This window comes from Geotrypetes seraphini, chromosome 6 (genome assembly GCF_902459505.1).
Source record: "Geotrypetes seraphini chromosome 6, aGeoSer1.1, whole genome shotgun sequence".
NCBI lineage: Eukaryota > Metazoa > Chordata > Amphibia > Gymnophiona > Dermophiidae > Geotrypetes > Geotrypetes seraphini.
The window spans coordinates 156,537,764-156,560,923 of record NC_047089.1 but is presented as its reverse complement, the minus strand read 5'-3'; the positions used below and the strand labels follow the sequence as shown (position 1 = coordinate 156,560,923).

At 49.4% G+C, this 23,160-nt stretch overlaps 1 protein-coding gene across 1 annotated transcript in view; it reads left to right on the top strand.

The window, feature by feature from the left end:
* SEPTIN10 (septin 10) overlaps nt 1-23,160 on the top strand; it is a 126,606-nt gene that overhangs the window by 77,457 nt on the left and 25,989 nt on the right. Inside the window, exon 7 of the mRNA XM_033948226.1 lies at nt 16,047-16,215. Coding sequence (XP_033804117.1) covers nt 16,047-16,215 — 169 coding nt within the window. The remainder of the gene's footprint in view (nt 1-16,046; nt 16,216-23,160) is intronic.

Genomic DNA, 23,160 nt, shown 5'->3' with positions numbered 1-23,160 from the left:
TATTCGGCATTAACTGTTTGGCCCCTTAACACCTTCTTGATTCCAAAACACTGTGATCATGACCTTTCCTGCTGACTTTTGGATCTTGAATTTCCTTAGCCTTGGAGAACTTGAGTGCTGCCTTTGCATGGGCTGTTGTTTTGTCTCAGAATCATAGTGGCATAACCATGTTTCATCAACAGTAACTAGTCATTCCAAGAAGCTGGCACCAGCTCACTGAAAATGCTACAAAATCAACTTGGAAGTGTCTACTCAATGTCATTTCTCGTCATCATTCAAACATTTGGGCACCCATTTGGCTGACAACTTCCATAGCAAAGCAGCAGATGAATCCAGAGACTAGTGGGTATAGCTCACATCGACCAGCAGGTGGAGATAGAGAACTGATTAACAGTTGGCCTTAAAGCCTGGTGTTCTTTCTGTTGATTCAGTTTTGCTCTATCTCCCAGCAGGGTTGGAGCTATCCTTCTAGCTCCTGGTCTATGCCTGCTGCAGGATAGATTGAAGTGGTGTTCCGGTAGGATTCCTCTGTTGAGACTAGTTCTCTTCAGTAGGTGGGGGTGCCTGGCTGTTTGGTGCCGGCTTTGGGAGGTACACCTGGGCCCTCCCAGGTCCCTGCTCCACCCTCCCCTCCGTTGGATAGAGGGGTTCCTTTCCAGGTGCAGGAGTGGCTGGCTTCTTCATTCCAGTTTAAAAAAAAAAAAAAAAAAAGGGCCTTCCTGCTTGTACTGAGCCGTGCTGTGCTTCACTCGGCATGCAGTACATTTACCAATGATTGCCTGGCTTCGGGGGTAAGCGGCTGACCGGGTGAGTGTTTTCTTTCCTTCTCGAGTGTGGTCGCGTTTTCCCGGGTGCCGGGCGTCTTGGGGGGCGGAGTCGTCATTCGGCGGCGTTCGCCGCGTGTGTGAGAAAAAAAAAAAAGAAAAACCGCGTCGGAGCTGTTTGATCAGGCCGAGGGGGGATGGCTGCAGAAGTTAGTCAGCTGTGTTCGCGCTGTGGGAAGCGCCGAACACGGGCGGGTCTTTGCTCTGCCGGGTGCTTGGAAGCACAGGCAGACGACCCGTTTTTGGCGGCTTGCGAGGCGGCCATGTCCCGGGTGCGGGAGTCTTGCGCAATGTCCCCGCCGCTCGGAGCCGATGCAGGGTTGCTGCAGGACTCGGCCACGGAGGACAAGAGTGAGGCGGCGGGGGAACAGGCGTCAGCGCTGGAGGCCGGCACGGCCCCTCCCCTCGGCTCGGAGCAGGGCGGGGGAGTGCCTCTTAGCTGGGGTGCATTTTCGCCCGACTTTGTGCTGTTGCTCCATCAGGCATTTCAATTACAGCGCTCGCAGCCTACCCAGCCGGGGCTGGGGGCCGGGCGGTCCCTTGCGGTGCCCTCTACCTCTACGGGGGGGGGGAGGGGACAGAGGCTAGACCCACGGTAGGGGCAGCAGGGTCCCCGGGGCAGTCGCAGGGGGCTAAGAAGCGCAGGCTAGTGTCTGCGGAGGCAGTGGATATTTTGCCCAGATCTCCTTTCTCCCTGCCTGAGTCATTGGAGGAAGGGGAGCTATTGGAGTGGGACACGGAGAGTATCCCGGGTAGGGAGGGGGATGACCCTACGGCTATCCGATTGTTCCATAGAGAGGAGCTTTCTTCTTTTATTTCAAAAGCTTTGCAGAGTTTGAACATTGCTCAGGAAGATGCCACGGGGTCCGGTAACCCCCTGATGGCAGGTACCCGTAGGCCGTCTAAGGCCTTTCCGGTACATGAGGCCATGCAGGAGCTGATCTCGGCGCAATGGGAGGCGCCGGAGGCCAGTTTGCGGGTAGCAAGGGCCATGAGGCTCTTGTATCCGGTCGAACCGTCCGAACTGGACAGGTTTAGATTGCCTAAGGTGGACGCTCTGGTGGCAGCGGTGACTAAGAGAACTACCTTGCCGGTAGAAGGAGGCGTGACACTCAAGGATGCACAGGATAGAAAGATTGAAGCTTCCCTAAAGATGTCCTTTGAAGTGGCTGCAGTTACCTTACAGGCCGCAATCTGCAGTTCTTACGCGGCGCGGGCTTGTCTGCAGTGGTCACAAGGGATGACCGATATATTGCTGGAGTCTGGAGGTACTATCCCTTCGGAACTGGCTAATTTGGAGTCCGGCTTGGCTTATTTGGCGGACTCCTTGTATGATATTGTTCGGGCGTCTGCGAAACAGATGTCTCTGTCTGTGGTTTCCCGCAGGTCCTTGTGGCTCCGTCACTGGGCGGCCGATGCAGCGTCCAAGCTCCGGCTGGTGAGACTCCCGTTTAGAGGGGGTTTATTGTTTGGAGCGGAGTTGGATAAACTGGTAAAAGATTTTGGGGATACCAAAACGCAGCGTTTACCGGAGGACAGGGCTAGGCCCCCGGTAAGGGCCGCATCGTCTAGACCGCGTTTCCGGGATGTTAGGCGGGCCAGGGCTGGTAAACCTTTTTCCAGGTCTGCATCTGGCCCGTTCTCTGCGTCGAGACCGCGGTTTCAGCAGAGAAGTTCCTTTCGTGCGGCGAGACCCTCTTCAGGGCAGTCAGCCCGTACCCCAGCCAGTCGCCCTCCACAATGACGGGGGCTTGGCTCCCTCCGCCCTGCCCCTAGGGGGTCGGCTTTCGGCATTCCGGGCGGAGTGGGCCACTGTCACGTCCGACCAATGGGTATTGGACATTGTTCACGAAGGGTACAAATTAGAGTTCGCCGCTCCCGTCGTAGATTCTTTCTTGGTGTCCCCGTGCCGTGGCAAGGCCAAGGGATCCGAGGTCCGCAGGACTCTTCAGGGGCTGCTCGATCTGGGGGCGGTGGTACCGGTGCCCCCGGAAGAGGTAGGCTGCGGGATCTATTCCCTATACTTCATTGTGCCAAAGAAGGGGGGGTCCTTCAGACCAGTGCTATATCTCAAAGGGGTCAACAGGTTCCTCAGCGTGCGCCATTTCCGAATGGAAACGGTGCGCTCAGTTATTGCGGCGGTAAGACCAGGAGAGTTCCTCACGTCTCTCGATCTCAAGGAGGCGTACCTCCATATTCCGATATGGCCTCCGCACCAGCGGTATCTGCGGTTTGCGATTCTGGGCCAACATTTTCAGTTTCGGGCAATGCCCTTTGGCCTGGCGACGGCTCCCCGCACGTTTTCCAAGGTCATGGTGGTGGTAGCCGCTTTTCTACGCAAGGAAGGGATTCGGGTACACCCTTACTTGGACGATTGGTTGATCCGCGCCTCGTCCCGGCAGGAGAGTTTGTCGGTGACGCAGAGAGTGATCTCTCTCCTTCAGTCGTTGGGGTGGATTGTCAACTTTCCCAAGAGTGTTTTGTCCCCATCGCAGTCTTTGGTGCATCTGGGGGTGCGGTTCGATACGGCTCTGGGGAAGGTGTTTCTACCCCGAGATCGGGGGGAGAAATTGCAGGCGCAAATTCGCCTCCTTCTCGGGTCGCCCAGACCTCGAGTTTGGGATTATGTGCAGGTGCTGGGCTCCATGGTGGCGACGCTGGAGGTGGTTCCCTGGGCCCGGAGCCACATGAGACCCTTACAGCAGTCTCTGCTCTCTCGCTGGTCTCCAGCTTCTCTGAACTACAATGTGCGTCTCCAGTGGAGTCCTCGAGCGGCTCAAAGCATGCGCTGGTGGCTCCAGGACGGGCATCTTTGGAGGGGCATGCCGTTGGCCACACCGGATTGGGTGGTGGTTACAACGGATGCCAGCCTGCAGGGTTGGGGAGCCCAGTGCATGCACACGTCGGTGCAGGGAAGGTGGTCTTCCCAGGAGGCTCAATGGCCCATAAACTTACTGGAATTAAGAGCGATCCGGTTGGCGCTGCGGGCTTTTCAGACCCTAGTTCAAGACAGACCGACCAGGATCTTTTCGGACAGTGTCACGGCGGTCGCGTATGTCAATCGTCAGGGGGGTACCCGGAGCCCGCAGTTAGCCGAAGAGGCAAGACTTTTGTTTCGGTGGGCAGAGGGGCAGATTCCGCTTCTGTCGGCGGCCCACATTGCAGGGCACGAAAACGTGCAAGCGGACTTCCTCAGCAGAACTCTTCTCGATCCGGGAGAATGGGAGTTGTCGGCTCGAGCGTTCAGCCTGCTAGTCCGTCGATGGGGGTGGCCAGAGATGGATCTCATGGCCTCTTCCCGCAATGCGAAGGTGCCTCGGTTCTTCAGCAGACGCAAGGAACAGGGATCGGAAGGGGTGGACGCATTAGCTCTCCCGTGGCCTCCGAATTCCCTTCTGTATGTATTCCCGCCTTGGCCCATGATAGGGCGGGTGTTGCAACGCATCGCTCGCTTTCGAGGCAGAGTAATCCTGGTGGCTCCGGATTGGCCACGGCGGCCATGGTACGCGGATCTGATGCTGCTGTCGGTAGGCGAGCAGGTAGCGTTCCAGGTAACTCCGGACTTGCTAACTCAGGGTCCAATATTAATGGAAGATCCGGGCCGCTTTGGTCTTACGGCCTGGCTATTGAAAGGTCACGGCTGAAAAAGAAGGGCTATTCAGAACGGGTGATTTCCACCCTGCTTAAGGCTAAGAGGATTTCAACGTCAGCCTCCTATGCGAGGGTCTGGAGGATCTTTGAGGCATGGTGCGGCAGACACGGAATTGCGCCTTTCCAGGCTTCTCTGCCGGCTATTCTGGCGTTCCTGCAGGAGGGCGTAGAGAAAGGGTTAGCATATAACTCTTTAAAGGTTCAGGTATCGGCCATTGCCTGTTACAGGGGCCGGGTGGCTCGCTCGGCTCTCGCATCACAGCCGGACGTGGTCCGTTTCCTCAAGGGGGTTCAATATATCCGGCCGCCGGTTAAGCGAATTTGTCCAACTTGGAACCTTAAACTCGATTGCAGGGGGCACCTTTTGAGCCCCTGTCAGCGGCCACTTTGAAAGATGTCACACTAAAAACAGTTTTTTTGGTGGCGATGGCTTCAGCAAGGCGAGTATCAGAGCTGCAAGCGCTTTCTTGCAGGGAACCCTTTTTGCGTTTCTCGGAGGCTGGGGTGACGGTGCGTACGGTGCCGTCCTTCCTGCCTAAGGTTATTTCGTCCTTTCATGTGAACCAGAGTCTGTTTCTGCCATCCTTCAGGAAGGAGGATTGGGGGAAGCGTTTTTTGTCGGTACGGCTCCTGGATGTCCGCCGTATGCTTCTCCATTATTTGGAGGTGACGAATGCTTTTCGCCGGTCGGACCATCTCTTTGTCGCGTTCGCGGGTAAAAACAAAGGGATGGCGGTGTCTAAAGCGTCCATTGCGCGTTGGGTCAAGGACGCTATTGCTTCGGCGTATGTGTTGTCAGGGAAGAAGGTACCGGAGCACCTTCATGCTCATTCCACTCGGGCTTTGGCTACATCTTGGGCGGAGTCCGGGGGGATGTCATTAGAGGAGATTTGCCGGGCGGCCACTTGGTCGTCAGGGAATACTTTTTCAAAGCATTATCGTTTAGATGTAGCAGCCCGTTCAGAGGCGAGTTTTGGCGCGGCAGTGCTGGCAGAGGCGGCATTGGCGTCCCACCCAGTTTGAGTTTGCTTTGCTACATCCCACTAGTCTCTGGATTCATCTGCTGCTTTGCTATGGAAGGTAAAATTATGGTCATACCTGTTAATTTTCTTTCCTTTAGAAGCAGCAGATGAATCCAGAGCCCCTCCCCAAGTGCACGGGCTGTGTGTAGGGTGTTTAGGTCATTAGGTTAGCCGGGGCTATGGTTGGTAAGTGTATTATTTCATGACTGAAAAAAAAAAAAAAAAAAAAAAACAAGAAACGTAAAACGAGAAAATATCAATGGGCTTCAGAAGAGAAAGACACATTTTTTACTGGAATGGAGTTTGTGGCTGCTCATTCTCCTTTCGGGATGCTTGGGCAAAGTGCATAACTGAATCAACAGAAAGAACACCAGGCTTTAAGGCCAACTGTTAATCAGTTCTCTATCTCCACCTGCTGGTCGATGTGAGCTATACCCACTAGTCTCTGGATTCATCTGCTGCTTCTAAAGGAAAGAAAATTAACAGGTATGACCATAATTTTACCTTCTGCGTACCCAGCTTCTCGTGGATTATATACCCCAAAATGTTCCCTGGATATCTGTAGTGTCTCAGCAATTGTTTTAGGCAATATTCACTGATCTACAAAAATCAAGTCATGGACATGATCAACAGTTGTAGAAGTTGACGCCATTTCAGGCCTCCCAGACCTTGTTGCATCTTTGGTCTCGATCTCCACGCTGTGGAGTAAGAATGAAATTTGTCACTCAATGTTTACAACATACATTCATGGATTTCCTTTGGAGTTTTTTTATCTGCAGGAATAAGAACTTCATGACGGTTCAGAGTTCCACACTTGAAAATTCCATACTTTTCATTGACATTGTTCAATCAATGATCTAAAACAATGTCAAAACATAGCATTACAATTCTGCAAGATGACACTTTGTAAAATAAAATAATACTCTTTATCCCAGGACAAGCAGGCAGCATATTCTTTACGCATGGGTGACGTCACCGACGGAGCCCACGGTACGGACCTTTTTACTAGAAAGTTCTAGTTGGCCGCACCGCGCGTGCGCGAGTGCCTTCCCGCCCGACGGAGGAGAGCGTGGTCCCCAGTTTCTTCGTTTCCGCGGAGCGAAGAAGACGTGCGTTTTTCAACTCCGATTGAAATCCTCTTTTTGCCTTCCCGCTCGCGTTCTTTTTTCGTTTTATTTACCTTCGGGTTCTTTTTTCTTTCATTTCCAAAAAAAAAAAAAAAAAAAAAAATATTCTTTTTGTTTCGTTTTTTGTTCTTGCCCCGGCGGGGCCTGTTGTCACGATCCAGGCCTCGGGGTTTGATTTTGCGGAGGCCGTGTTTCCATTCATGCCCCCGCAGCCCGGTTTTAAGAAGTGCCAGCGGTGTGCACGCCCGATCTCCCTCACTGACCCACACAATTGGTGTTTACAGTGCTTGGGACCAGAGCATCGGGCGGACTCGTGCACCCGCTGTGCCACTCTTAAAAAACGCACTTTGAAGAATCGCCAAATCCAGCAAAGTCTGCTGTTCGGCACCGGCCCGACTATGGACTCGACTTCTTCAACTGCGGCACCATCGAAGTCGGCACCGACCACCTCGACACCGCCTGACATTACATCGGCGCCACCGGCGCCAGGTAAGCCGGCTAAGAAGCCTTCCACCCTTGAGCGCCCTCCCACCTCGGTGGCGACACCGGCTCTTTCGGCTCCACGCCGAACTAAAAAGCGCTCCGCTCCGATATCGGTGAGTGCCTCGTCATCGGCCTCCTCATCGCCGGAGCGTAGAGCGGCACCCATGGAACCAAAGCAGAAAAAAGTGGTTCCGGTGCCACCCCTGGATGACCGCATTGCGGCCATCCTCCAGGATAAGTTGCAGGAACAACTCCAACAGCAACTTAAAAAGCTCTTGCCCTCTATCCTGGCACCGCTGCTTTCGGTACCAGACCGGCCCGAGCCCCACACCGTCCAACCGGTATCCACGCCATCGGTGCCTATGGACCCCTCCATGCCCATTCTCTCGGCACCGCATATTCATGCCCATGCCGAGACCGTCGCTCTGACGACATCCGATCCTCCTCGGGACCGAGCGGAACACCGGTCTTCCCGCGAACCTGACCGGCACCGTTCTTCCCGGGACCGAGACAGACACAGGTCTTCATCCCCCGGTACCGTCTCGGTACGCTCAGGCAAGTCTCGGTCTAAAGCTCATCATACCGAGCCTTCCACTCCAGTCTCTCGGCACGCACACACCGATGTCAGAGACCCGGACCTCTGGGAAGAATCTCCCCCCGGTACCGAGGAGGATGCATCGTCGTCGGACGAAGAGCCCTCGGCCCCCGATACCACATCTAAACCTGAGCAATCTTCTTTTTCAAAATTCCTCAGGGAATTATCGGGGGCCTTATCTTTGCCTCTGGAATCTGACTCCAGGAAGTCACAAGCTTTCCTGGAGGCATTAGATTTCGACCAACCTCCTAAGGAGTTCCTGAAGTTACCCGTGCATGACATCCTACGGGAAACTTTTTATAAAAATTGGGAAAATCCATTAACTGTCCCTGGGGCACCCCGTAAACTGGATAGCCTTTACAGGGTTATTCCAATCCCGGGATTTGATAAACCCCAGCTGCCCCATGAATCTCTCCTGGTTGAGTCCACTTTAAAAAAGACTCAAGGCTCCAGTGTATATGCCTCTACCCCTCCTGGCAGGGAGGGAAAAACTATGGACAAGTTTGGCAAGCGGCTCTACCAGAATGCCATGCTTGCCAACAGAGCAAACAATTACTCTTTCCACTTTTCATTCTACCTGAAACATCTGGTAATGCAACTCTCCGCTATGCAAAAGTACATGCCGGAGCACAAGGTTCCACTATTCCAGCAGCACATCTCCAGCCTGCTTCAACTTAGAAAATTTATGGTGCGCTCCATCTATGATTCCTTTGAGCTCACCTCTCGTGCATCTGCCATCGCTGTGGCCATGCGCCGACTGGCCTGGCTCAGGGTCTCTGATCTGGATGTCAACCATCAGGACCGACTAGCCAACGCCCCATGTATGGGAGACGAATTGTTCGGAGAGTCTCTGGATACCACCACACAAAAACTCTCCGCCCATGAGACCAGATGGGATACTCTCATTAAACCAAAGAAGAAGGCCCCTCCTGCTCGGCCTTACAAACCACAGTCTTCATACCAGCGCAGATTCTCCGCTAGGCCGCTCAACCCACCTTCACAACCTAGGCGGGCTCGCCAACACCAACACAACCAGGCTCGTGCACAGTCTAATCAGCCTGCCAAGCCTCTTCCTTCTGCCAAACCTTCTCAGCCCTTTTGACTCCTCTCTCCAGGGCTTAGCCAGTCTTCCACCCTCATTGCCTCTCCCTCAACCAATCGGAGGCAGGCTCCACATTTTTCTCAGCCGTTGGGAGGTCATCACATCAGACCAGTGGGTCCTCAACATCATCCGCCACGGCTACTCTCTCAACTTCCAGACTCTTCCACCAGACAATCCTCCCGTAGAGTCTGCTTCTCTTTCAACTCAAACCCCCCTCCTTCTGAGGGAGGTCCAATCTCTCCTTCTCCTCAATGCCATCGAAGAAGTACCTCTGGAACAAAGGGGAAGGGGATTCTACTCCCGTTACTTTCTGGTTCCAAAAAAGACAGGAGACCTACGTCCCATTCTCGATCTCAGGGACCTCAACAAATGTCTTGTCAAGGAGAAGTTCAGAATGCTCTCCCTTGCCACGCTTTACCCTCATCTCTCTCAGAACGACTGGCTATGTTCCCTGGACCTCAAAGAGGCCTACACTCACATCCCAATCAATCCATCTTCACGTCGCTACCTCCGATTCCAGGTGCACCATCGCCATTATCAGTACAAAGTGCTACCTTTTGGCCTCGCTTCATCACCCAGGGTGTTCACCAAATGCCTCATTGTGGCGGCGGCCTTCCTCAGGTCTCACAACCTTCAGGTGTTCCCCTACTTGGACGATTGGTTGGTGAAAGCCCTTACGTCGCCGCTTGTGCTACAAGCCACTCATCATACCATCTCTCTCCTCCACCTCCTGGGGTTCGAGATCAACTACCCCAAGTCGCATCTGCTTCCCACACAGCGCCTTCAGTTCATTGGAGCAGTTCTCGACACCACACTAATGAGGGCTTTTCTCCCCTCCGACCGTCAGCGGAACCTGCTCCGCCTGTGTCGTCAGGTGCTCCTTCATCACTCCATCTCTGCCAGACAGATGATGGTCCTCCTGGGCCACATGGCATCGACGGTGCATGTGCTTCCCCTGGCACGACTCCACCTCAGAACACCTCAATGGACTCTGGCCAACCAATGGTCGCAGACCTCGAATCTTCTTTCTCATCCCATCTCTGTGACATCGTCTCTTCAGCAATCTCTACAATGGTGGTTGAACTCCTCAAATCTTTCCAGGGGCCTTCTTTTTCATCTGCCCCCGCATTCCATGACCATCACCACGGATGCCTCCCCTTATGCATGGGGAGCTCACCTGGGAGACCTACGCACCCAAGGTCTTTGGACCCCGCAGGAGCGTCTTCATCACATCAATTTCCTGGAACTACGAGCCATGTTCTATGCTCTCAAGGCCTTCCAGCACCTTCTTTGCCCTCAGGTTCTGCTCCTGTGCACGGACAACCAAGTTGCCATGTACTACATCAACAAACAGGGCGGCACCGGATCTCGCCTCCTTTGTCAGGAGGCTCTTCGCATTTGGACCTGGGCCACGGCCCGCAGTCTCTTCCTCAAGGCTGTCTACATCCAGGGCGAACAGAACTCCCTGGCCGACAATCTCAGCCGCATCCTTCAACCTCACGAGTGGACTTTGGATCCTCCCACGCTCCACTCCATCTTTGCTCGCTGGGGCACTCCGCAGGTGGACCTATTCGCAGCTCCTCACAACCATCAGCTGCCCCAGTACTGCTCCAGACTCTTCTCTCCTCATCGTCTGGCCCCGGATGCATTCCTTCTCGACTGGACGGATCGGTTCCTCTATGCCTTTCCTCCTCTACCTCTGATGTTGCGGACTTTATCCAAACTCCGCAGGGACGGAGCCACCATGATCCTCATAGCTCCCCGGTGGCCTCGTCAACACTGGTTCTCCCTCCTGCTTCAACTCAGCTCCAGGGATCCCATTCCTCTACCTGTGTTTCCTACTCTACTTACACAGCAACATCAGTCTCTACTACATCCCAATCTGTCTTCGCTCCACCTGACAGCTTGGTTTCTCTCGGGCTGACCTCTTCAGGAAATCTGTCCCAGCCTGTCCGTCTCATTCTGGACGCCTCCAGGAAACCGGCCACCCTCCAATGTTACCATCAGAAGTGGACCAGGTTCTCCTCTTGGTGCCTCCGTCATCATCACAATCCCACCTCTTTAGCGGTGGAAACTGTTCTGGACTACTTGCTCTCCCTGTCCAACGCAGGCCTCAAGTCTACCTCTATCAGAGTCCATCTCAGTGCCATCACGGCGTTTCATGAGCCGGTCTTTGGAAAACCTCTCATGGCTCACCCTCTGGTTTCCCGATTCATGAGGGGCCTCTTCAACATCAAACCACCTCTGAAGCCTCCTCCGGTCGTCTGGGACCTGAATGTGGTTTTATCTGCCCTCATGAAACCTCCCTTTGAGCCACTTGCCACAACTTCGCTCAAATTTCTGACATGGAAGGTTCTTTTCCTCATTGCCATCACCTCTGCCAGGAGGGTTAGTGAGCTTCATGCACTGGTTGCCGATCCACCGTTCACTATTTTTCACCATGACAAGGTGGTTCTGCGCACCCATCCAAAATTCCTTCCAAAGGTGGTCTCAGCTTTTTACCTCAACCAGTCCATTGTGTTGCCTGTTTTCTTCCCGAAACCTCATTCACATCCCGGAGAACAGGCATTGCACAGTCTCGACTGCAAGCGTGTCCTGGCTTACTATCTTGATCGTACAAGGGCTCACCGCTTGTCCCCTCAGCTCTTCCTGACCTTCGACCCGAATCGTTTGGGTCGACCGGTCTCTAAACGGACGCTATCCAACTGGCTTGCAGCTTGCATCGCGTTCTGTTACGCTCGGGCCGGTCTGTCACTAGACGGTGCTGTCACGGCCCACAGGGTAAGAGCTATGGCCGCTTCTGTTGCTTTCCTCCGGTCCACACCCATTGAGGAAATCTGCAAGGCGGCCACCTGGTCCTCAGTTCACACATTCACTTCTCACTACTGTCTGGATGCTTTCTCCAGACGGGATGGGCACTTCGGCCAATCTGTACTTCAGAATTTATTTTCCTAATGGCCAACCATCCCTCCTCCCTCTTTGTTAGCTTGGAGGTCACCCATGCGTAAAGAATATGCTGCCTGCTTGTCCTGGGATAAAGCACAGTTACTTACCGTAACAGGTGTTATCCAGGGACAGCAGGCAGATATTCTTATGTCCCACCCTCCTCCCCGGGTTGGCTTCTTAGCTGGCTTATACTAACTGGGGACCACGCTCTCCTCCGTCGGGCGGGAAGGCACTCGCGCACGCGCGGTGCGGCCAACTAGAACTTTCTAGTAAAAAGGTCCGTACCGTGGGCTCCGTCGGTGACGTCACCCATGCGTAAAGAATATCTGCCTGCTGTCCCTGGATAACACCTGTTACGGTAAGTAACTGTGCTTTTCAGCTACTGTGGCAAAATAACATTCAGAATTTGGAGAACTTTTCAATATCCTCTCGTAACTTGCATTTCTTACCATTAAATCTTAGCTGCCAAACCTCAGACCATTCTTCAAGCTTCGCTAGGTCCTTCCTCATGTTATTTGCACCATCAGGGGTGTCTACTCTATTACAGATTTTGGTATCATCTGCAAAGAGGCAAATCTTACCTGACAGCCCTTCTGCAATATCGCTTACAAAAACGTTAAAAAGAGTAGGCCAAAGAATCAAACCTGGAGGCACACCACTGGTAACATCCTAGTCCTCGGACAGATCTCAATTGACAACTACCCTTTTGTTACTTTCTACTGAATCAGTTCCTGATGCAGTCTGTCCTTTAGGGCCTAAACCGAGGCCACTCAGTTTATTTATTAGACACCTGTATGGACACTGTCAAAGGTTTTTCTAAAATCTATATACACCACATTTAGTGCACTCCTCTATCCAATTATTGGGTCACCCAGTCAAAGGAGTTGATCAGATTTGTCTGTGAAGACCTGCCTCTGGTGAATCCATGTTGCCTCAGGTCCTGTAGTCCACTGGACCAGAAATTTTCAATTTATAACTTTTTTATATATACCTCAAATCTACAAATCTATTCTTAGACTTGCCAACCTGTATGGCCCTACTTCTTCCTTGCTTCTACTTTTGCGGTAAAGGACCACATCCACCCTTCTCCAGTCCTCTGGTACCACTCCCGAGTCTAGAGAAGATTTGAAAAGGTCATCCAACGGAGCCGCTAGAACTTCCTTAAGTTCCTTCATTAATTAATTTTGGGCTGCTATAAACTGCTTTCCTTGTAATCCTTGCAATCCCAGAACTGGGGTGGGGCGGTAGTGGCGGGGGGAGGGGGTGCTGCTTACCAGTTCTACTGCACAGGGTGGATGGGAGGAAGGGAGGGAAAGAAAAATGCCGGCTTCTAATGTACCGGGGGAATGGGGGGGGGGGGGCGGTAGAAATTGAAAGATGCTGCTCAATGGTTCTACTGCACGGGGGGATGGGAGGCAGGCAGGCATACAGTCTGGCTTTGGGGTTGGGGGGGTCAAAGTCTGGAAGGCAGTGAGGGGGACATAGGAAGGAGGCACTGGGGGCACTAAGGACATGGGAAGGAGGCACTAAGGACACAGGACGGAGGCACTGGGGGCACTAAGGACATGGGAAGGAGGCACTGGGGGGCATTAAGGACATAGGAAGGGGTACTAAGGACATGGGAAGGAGGCACTGGGGGCACTAAGGACATAGGAAAGGGCACTAAGGACATAAAAGGCACTGAGGGCACTAAGAACACAGGAAGGGGCATTCATGACATAGGAAGGAGGCACTGAGGACACTAAGGACACAGGAAGGGGCATTCATGACATAGGAAGGAGGCACTGAGGACACTAAGGACATAGGATGGGACACTAAGGACAAAGGAAGACGACACTGGGGACCACTAAGGACATAGGAAAGAGGCACTGAGGGCACTAAGGACATAGGATGGGACACTATGGACATAGGAAGGGGGCCATGGAGAGACACAGGCAGAAATAATGACAGACAGACAGCGTCCAAGGAGAAAGAGACGAAGAATAAAAAACCAGACAGACATCTACTCCAGCACCCGTTAATGTAACGAGCTGAAACACTAGTATATATATAATTCGCTGTGGAAATAAAATAAAAAAAACATTACATGTGAATGATTTGTGATTGCTTATTGTCTTTGCAAATGTGAAAATCAAAAATTCAGTGTGACTAATTGAATAGAATTTACATTATGAAATGCTCTCATATTTTGATGGATACAAGAAAATGGAACAACAGGGAACAACAAAGAATTCTATGAGCGTCGAAACAGCATTGGAGCATTTAGCGCTCTGGGCTGCGGTAGTAATCACTATCGCAGCTTAGTAAAAGAGAGCCTAGATGCCTTAAAAGTGTTTTAAAATAAATTCTACATTGCAATCCTTTTTTAAACTACTCTGCAAATTGTGAACATTCCAAGTTGGATGTCCTTTTTCCTGTCAATTCAATCTGTTCAAAATCTGGCTTAACATACAGATTCTTTGTCTCACTGGTCTTGCTGCTGCCTCTGCACCTAGAAGTTGTAAGATCAAATCCCGGTGCTGTTCCTTGTGACCCTGGGCAAGTCACTTAATCCTCCAGTGCCCAACACTTTGAATGTAAGCTTTGAAATGCCAAAGCCACAAAAAGGCAGTATACATGTCCCCATTCCCATCTTAGATGCAGACTCTTTGCATATTACTGTTTTCTCCAACATGATGTTTGCGTATGGGTAAGAATTTCATCTTGTATCTTACGTCAGTGTTTCTCAACTCGGTCCTGGAGTACCACCTTGCCAGTCAGGTTTCCAGGATATCCACAGTGAATATGCATAAACTTGATTTGCATTTATTGCCTACATTATATGCAAATTTCTTTCATGCATATTCATTGTGGATATCCTGAAAACTTGACTGGCAAGGGGGTACTCCAGGATCAAGTTGAGAAACATTGTCTTATGCCATATATTCTTATATTTACATTTAAACTTTTGATAAATAAAGATTAAAATTAAAGCACATGTATAAAATATGGTAAATAATTTGCATGTGGACACTGATATAATAAGAATCTGATCAGGCTGTTGGAGGATGGAAATGTTATTAGGACATTTTATCATAACTAAAAATATTAGTTTAAAACTAATATTTAAGCGGGCAGGTGGGGCTCCTGCCTAATTAAATCATATTTTGTAGGCTATCTGCGGATTCAGTGGCACTTAAAGTTTGGCAGTGCTACTGAATATTCCCAGAGAGCGCAGATGTACAGTGCAGGCAGAGATTGGGTGTTCCAGGGGCAGAGACAGGGAGAAGCTGCAAATTATGTGGCTGCCAGCAAATTTCAGTACCAGTGCACGCATAGCTAACTGGATATGTTGGACCACATAAATAGCAGTCCTGACTATTTGCCTGGTTAGCTATGCAGGTGCAGGTAGTACTGAATATTGGCCATCCACCTAACTTCCAGGTACCAGACTGAAGCTATCTGCACTCCTCCCACATCCAAAGAATAGCACCCCCCCCCCCCAGTCCTGGCTTACCATTCCTGTCCTTGGTTGTCAAATGGTCTTTAGGGCAGGAGTGATACCCAGTTGCTCCTGATTAGGATGGCTCCATGGTCTGCATGTTCGCCACAACCTCTAGTGGTAGTTTCATGCTAGTGTGGTAGTATTGTGAGACTGCCACTAGAGGTTGCAATAGTCATTTTGACCATGGAGTCAACCCCAAAGATCACTTGACCACCAGGGACTGAAACAGAAGATCTAGGGGTGCCTACTAGGAGGGCCTTGTTTATCAGAAGAGAGGGAGAGAAGAAGGGGGGGGAGCACTGTTCTGCAGAGGGAGGGATGGAGAAAAGGATGTAGCACATTTTTGCAATATTCAGTTGATATACAGCCAAGACCTCTAAAAAAATCTCATGCAGATCCCAAATGAATATTGGCCAAGATCTACATAAGTCCTAGTGATGAGATGCAGTCTGGTCGGGCCTGAATATTCAGTGCCTGTGGCCATACACAGATTGGCATATCAAGGCCTAATTCTGCTTGTGGCATTCAACATGTAAAAAAAATGTGCACCAGCTGAATATTGACTGGATTATTCCCTTCTGTTAATTGGGCAAACAGTACTGGTAAATATATTTTCCCAATCATCATTTTGAGTAAAGGACTAAATGATGTCTATTGGAGTTAACAGGCACACATGTATATGTAAGAAAAAAAGGCATGATCAGAAAAGACTGAAGAAAAATATTTGTTCTTCTCTAACATCTTCCATTACAATGCTTTTTGTTATTTTAATTTAACTAACTAGTGAATCAATGTTAATACTTATTTGATAGTGGAAAATGAAAGCCACTGTGACTTTGTAAAGCTTCGAGAGATGCTTATTTGCATAAACATGGAAGACCTGAGGGAGCAGACTCATGCAAGACACTATGAGTTATATAGACGCTGTAGATTGGAAGAAATGGGATTCAGAGACAATGGCCCTAGTGACAAACTAGTCAGGTATGAATTTCTTGAACTTGAATTTGAATATGGAACACTTTTCCTCACTTTGTACTTCATGCAGTAGTGAAGGTAAAATGATAAATTTAATGTAGTTGTCCATAGATTTATGAATTGAGCTTAAAAAGCAAACTAATTATTATGGCGGTATGTTTTGGGGAGTGAATTAGATGTATATAAATATAGATGGATAAAATATTCTTATAATGTTACATGTATATTCAGTGGCGATGAACATAGAAATGCTGTTTCTGAATTTGTTAGCCATATAAAGTTATAGCTGCTATTTATGCAGTGGTATTTATACATATAACATATAGCTAGCAGCTGTGCATCACTTCTATCATATACATTTATGCTCTGCTTCTGGTTTGTCCCAAATCCCACTCAGTTTATACCACATAAGCTGGGACTGTTTAAAGACTTATGGGGGAAGTCATCAGCATCGGCTGCTATTAAGACAAGTTATTTTAGTGTTAACCCAGTTTATTGGAAACTAGTCTTTTTAAGCCCGTTACATTGACGGGTGCTAGAATAGATGTGTGTTTTTCTTTCTTTCTCTCTTTCTCCTTGGCCGCTGTCTGTCTTTTTTTATTTGTCTCTCTCTCCTTGGACGCTGTCTGTCTTCCTTTCCTTTCCCAGAGCAAAGCATGATTGCTGTCTACACTCCCAGCACACCTCTCCCCCCAAAGTAACCCCCTTTCCCTCTCCCCCTGGCCCCCTGTTGTGCCATGCCTGCTTGCTCCGTGGCCCCCATCTGTTCCCCCCCTCCCAGAGCAAAACATGATTGCTGTCTGCCCCCAGCACACCCTTCCCCCCAAAACAGCCCCCTTTCCCTCTCCTCCTGGCCCCCTGTTGTGCCATGCCTGCCTGCTCCGTGGCCCCCTTCTGTTCCCCCTCTCCCAGAGCAAAGTCTGACTGTGTACTTCTTACACTGTGATGTGATGTGCCCTGTCTTTATGAAAAAAAGGGATGGTATAGGCTCGGGTTAGTTGCTAATGTTATGATTTACTCTGTGATCAAATAGAAGTTTTTTGTTGTTTTGATTATTTTTTTGCTATTTGTGATAACCCTTGAACCCTTGGTTGACAAAGTGCCGTAAAACTGCCAATATTAAATTCAATCTCTTTCTATTGAAGCTTTCCACAATTAAATGTTCTCCTTCTGATCTCACGCATTCTTTCTCTTCAAACTCTAAAAGTATTTTACCACCTCTCACTCTGCTCCTATTTCCTCTTCCCGAAAACTTCTCTCACCCCTTTTCACCATCCAGTTCCTTCACGCTGAATCTGCTGCTCTGTCTCCGCTTCCCCTCCTTATCATTCATTTGTGAGCCTTCGGGACAGTAAGGGAATTTTTCAAGTACCTTTCTTATTTCTAATCTTAATGTATATTTTCTGTAAACCGCTTAGAACCTAACGGATGTAGCGGTATATAAGAAATAAATTACATTACATTACATTACATTTTCTGTGCGAATGAGAGAAATAACTTTGGCAGGAATCTTTACGCTGGGGACACTGGGATCGTCTTCAGATTTCAGTAGTCAAATGGAAAATATAGTCAGGACTTTAAATTATTATACACAAAAAGATGAATTATTGTAACCCTTGTGTTTTTTAGTGCAGCCCTGCTTTCTGGCCCCCAGCACACCCCTCCCCCAAAGCAGCCCCCTTTCCCTCTCGCCCTGACCCCCCTGCCTGCCTGTATTGCTCCCTCTTCTGGCCCACCGGCACAAACAGCCGCTGCTGCTCCTCTTCAAAGCAGCCTGCTGAGGATCACTGGCCAGCTGTAGCGAACCTCGCAGGCCGCTCTCCACCTCGGTAGCACGTTCCCTCTGACATGATCCCGTGCTACTGAGGTGGAGAGTGGCCTGCGAGGAATAGCAGCGGTTTGTTGTCTGGGTGAGTGAAGGCGGGAGGGGGGAGTCGCCGGCGTGTTCCCTGCCTCTGGGTTCAAAAATGGAATTCAGCACGGAGGGACACATCACACTGTCAGGGAACATGCCGTCCTAAGTGCGCATTATTTGGGCATGTGAACAGAACCATTCTTATGTTGCAAAACATCCTATTAGAATTTGGTCTTTAGTTTTAATGTTGCTTTTAAAGTTTTGCTAAGCAGATTCAATGTGATTAAAATTCTTGAAGTGTACTTACAGTAATTAAGGGCATTGCTAAGCCGCCTCCAGAGTCTTGGTGCTTACTGTAATGCTGCTAAACATGCATTCCTCTGACTGTATCACAGAGAGATCATACTAAGCGTAAGCTCTCCTTTTGTTCAAAAACTTGGAAATACATATGTTTGTGCTTACATGCATATTTTTAAAATTACAAGCTTTTATTAATATTGATATAACCAGCAGCAACAATATGGCAAGTCACATTTAACATAGAAATACAAAGCAATAGACAGGCACACAGGGTTTCTTCAATGTACTCATCTTAAAGTCCAACCATAGTTCAAACTTTCACCTTTACCCACTTTCCTTCTCCTCCTCCCAACACCCCTCTCCCCCCCAAAAAACACACACACACAATACTTGTAAACATTTCCAAATTTTAAACGTCCAACACTTTTGGGCAGAACTCCCCATTTTGTAGTACTTCAAAGGAGTAAGTTTATATAGAACATACCAATTGTCCAGTTTATTAACTACTGACCCCTGGTCAGGTGTCACCGGCAGCTTCCAATCAGCCACCAGCACCAGCCTAGCTAGCGGTGGTCAGCAGAATTTTGCAAAAAGCCACATCCCTGTCGGATTCATAGTGATATTAAAATACAAGTTCTCACTTAGTATCCAACCGCCTTTCCAGGATTTGTGAAAACAACCTGAAAAACCTAACCTAAAAGCCCTGTACCATCAAACAGTCCTACCACATATGAAGATAATTCCCCTTCTCTCCACAATCCCTCCAACATTTTCCAGTTCCCCTACCTCTCATCTTAGTGAAGCACACCAGGGTATACCACCACCTTAGGAAAGCCTTAGAATCATGTTCCAGCAAAATAGTGCATTCAACTCAAGAAAAATAGAATAAAAAATTAAACCGTTAATAAACTCTTCTATTAACCAAACCAATGAGATCTGCCTCATAAGTGCACATACTAAATAAAATGTGTAAATAGTAAATAAAATGTGTAATTAGTATGGTGCCATGTGGTTTCCCTCTCTCACTGCCCCCTTTCTTTCTTTCTTTCTTTCTTTGTCTTTCTTTCTGTCTCCATGCCCCCTTTTCTTTCTTTCCTTCTTTCTCTCTCTCTTTGTCTCCCTGTCTTTCTTTGTCTCCCTGCCCCTTTTCTTTCTTTCTCTTCCTGCCCCCCTTTCTGCTTGTGGTCTTTTGGTTTCTCTGTCTTTCTTTGTCTCCCTGCCCCCCTTTATTTCAGTCTACCTGCCCCCTTTCTTTCGTTCTCTCTCTTTCTGTCTCCCTGCCTCCCTTTCTGTCTCTCTCTTTCTGTCTCCCTGCCCCCCTTTCTGTCTCTCTCTCTCTCTCTCTTTCTGTCTCTCTGCCCCCCTTTCTGTCTCTCTCTCTCTTTCTGTCTCTCTGCCCCCCTTTCTGTCTGTCTCTCTCTCTTTCTGTCTCCCTGCCCCCCTTTCTGTCTGTCTCTCTCTTTCTGTCTCCCTGCCCCCCTTTCTGTCTGTCTCTCTCTTTCTGTCTCCCTGCCCCCCTTTCTGTCTGTCTCGCTCTTTCTGTCTCCCTGCCCCCCTTTATGTCTGTCTCTTTCTTTCTGTTTCTGTCTCTCTGTCTTTCTCTCTGTCTGTCTGTCTCCCTGCCCCCCTTTCTGTCTTGCTGTCTTTCTTTGTCTCCCTGCCCCCTATTGGTGGGGCCTTAGGCGCCTGGCCCAATCAGGCCCTACACCCGCCATTCCGAGGATGGCGGGCCTGTCGGCCGTCTGGGCTTGAAACCAGTCCGGCCAGTGTTAAGGTAAGTTGGGGGAGTTAGGGGAGCCGTTCAGGGGTGATGGGGTTGCGGGGGTGGGGTGGGTGCACCATGGGCAGGAGGGCCTGGGATCACTCCTGTCTGTATTTGTGGAGGGTGGGGGCCTGCGCCTCGGCAGGAGGGCTTGAGTTTCAAGTTTATTAACAATTTGATATGCCAACCATCAAACAAATATCTGGATGGTTTACAATTTCTAAAATTAGAGTTTAAAAAAAATGCAATAATAGAAATAAATAAATAGGGGAACATAAAAAACAAAGACAAAGATATGGATAGGCACTGAGGGAGGGGAAGATTTAAAATTACATCAAAGTCAAAAAAATAATAATAAAAGGGAGGTAAGAAGAGGAGGGGAGAGGACAAAAAGAGAGAGGAGGAGGTTGCTTTATAAAAGCAGTTGTTTTGAGCAAAAAATAAAAGCAATAAGGATCTTATCCGGAATTTTGGTGTGTCATGAAATAAAAAAGTTTTTAGCTTAGTTTTGAATTTATCGAGTAAGTTTTCCATTCGAAGATGAGGCGGGATTGCGTTCCAGAAGGAGGGGGCTGTGACAGAAAAGATAAAGTTTTTGAGTGTAGAAAAGATCTTTGAGAGATGGAACAGTCAATAGGTTAAGATCAGCGGATCTCAGTGCCCGGGGAGAAGCATAAGGAATGAGATACTTATCTAGGAAAGATGGGGAGTGAGTGAGTTTAATTTTAAAAACCAAGAGGAAAATTTTGTAAATAATACGATGCGAGACAGGAAGCCAGTGTACCTCACTTAGCAATGGGGGTGACATGATCAAATTTTTTTGCATTATGAATAAGTTTAATGGCGGTATTTTGAATCAACTACAGTCGGCGGATTTCTTTTTGCGTGATTCCATGGTATAAGGAATTGCAGTAATCTATGTGAGATAATCAGAGTGAACTAGGGTTTGAATAGAGGCCGGCTTGAGAAAAGAGGCTATAGAACGGTATTGTCTGGGGGGGTTCAGGGAGGTGGAGGCCAGCGACTAGGCAGGAGGGCTTGGACTCCCTCCTGCCAGTATTGGCTGGGAAGGGGTGGGGGCCTGCGCTTCAGCAGGAGGGCTTCAGCTCCCTCCTGTGGGTATTGTCGCGGGAGGGTTGTTGTGCCAGCGGGAGGTTTGTATTGCTGGCAGGAGGACTTGGGATCCCTCCTGCTGGTATTGTCGCGGGAGGGTTGTGTTGCCGGCAGGAGGGCTTGGGATTCCTCCTGCCGGTATTGTAACGGGAGGGTTGGGGTGCCGGCAGGAGGGCATGGGATCCCTCCTGCCGGTATACGAGGGGGGGTGCACCTTCGGCAGGAGAGACTGGGGATCTCTCCTGCCACAATCTTTGCGGGGGTGGGATTCTATAACCGGTGTTGTTTTTGACAGACACTGGTTACATAATCCAGCTTTTAGGCGAAAAACTGGCCCCTCCTTCGCCTAAAAGGTTTTGTTTTGGGTGTTTTGGACTAGGGCAATTTTTTGGTTGGGGAATGTGTTTTAATTTTAGATATATTGGTGGTCTGGGCGATTAAACTGCTGAATGTAGAGGTAGGCCATTCTAAAAAAAAACCTCATTTTGGATGTCTTTTGAGAATGGACATTTTCCTGCTGCTACTTTCAGCATTTAGGGGCTTAGGCCAAAAAGGGCTTAGACGTTTTTTGGGTTATGCCCCTCTAAGTATATTATATTAAGTAGTATTATAGCATCTTCTGACAAAAATATATTTTTAAGTGTGGACAACTACAGGCCAGCATTGTTTGACTGTTTAAAGCAATTTATTGAAGGAGTCAGTGACACAACAGTTATTGGACTATCTTGAATATAATATGCCCTTAGTTAACCTAAACCCTGACTTAAACTTAACTTTCAACATACACTTTTAATATCCTGTAAGTGGGCACATCCTTGTAGGCATGCTGTGTGATGAGAGCCTATTTTGTATCGTCACCTAGTCACCCAGATGCTGTTTTAGAATACTAGTGTATCCCAGTATCAGAGCACCTAAAATGCAAGTATCCGCAATTATACCAGCACTGTATATATTAACTGTGGGCACCTAAATGCAGCAAGAGCATGTGTAACTTACAGAATTTTGTAAGTTATGTGCATAAGTGGCAGCACTGCCCATACCCCTCTCATGCACTGCCCATGTGGATATTTCCTTTGCATTTACATACTATACTACTTGCACAGAAGAGCACATGATTTGTGGCTGTATATGTGTGTAAGCGGTGCACCCATTTACCTCTTACTGCTTCAACATGAGGCAGAGACAAGGACAGTATGGTGACCTTTTCTGAGTTTGTTGAATGCCTTTGATACAGTCATAAATTTAAAATTGAGTGATAATAGAGACAAAATGCAGTTATCCCAGGACAAGCAGACAGCATATTCTCAACATGTGGGTGATGTCACCGACGGAGCCCCCTAGCGGTCATTTTCGCAAGCAGACTTGCTTGAAGACCTTCAAGCTTGCGATTGGCCTGTGCATACACGCGTGCCCCTCCTGCCCGACCTAGGGCATGCATCTCCTCAGTTCTATGTTTTCCGCGGAGCCAGAAGCACAGCTCCCTTGCTTCGCACGATCTCATTGTCCCTCTTGCACCGCAGCTTATTTGGTTATTGGTTAAGTTGCTGTGCCCGTGTCTTTATTTTCTTTTTTCCGTTTGAGTATTTATAGCCGGGTTCCCCGGTCTTGTTCTGGCCCCCTGGCCTCGTGGGGCCGCGGCCATCTCTTTTCTTATGTCCCAGCCTCATTCCGGGTTTAAAAACTATACTAAGTGCAACCGGGTTATCTCCATCACCGACCCTCATCGCTGGTGTGTGGAGTGCCTGGGTGCGGAGCACCGCGCTGAATCGTGCCCTCGTTGCGCGACTTTGCAACCGCGGGCTCTTCGTCGGAGGGTGGCCAAGATTCTCCAACTTTTTGGCCCCATGGATCCTGCGGGACAGGCCTCGAGCTCGGCCTCAGCGCCCTCGTAGGGGGCCACGGCCTCGAAGTCCCCCTCGGT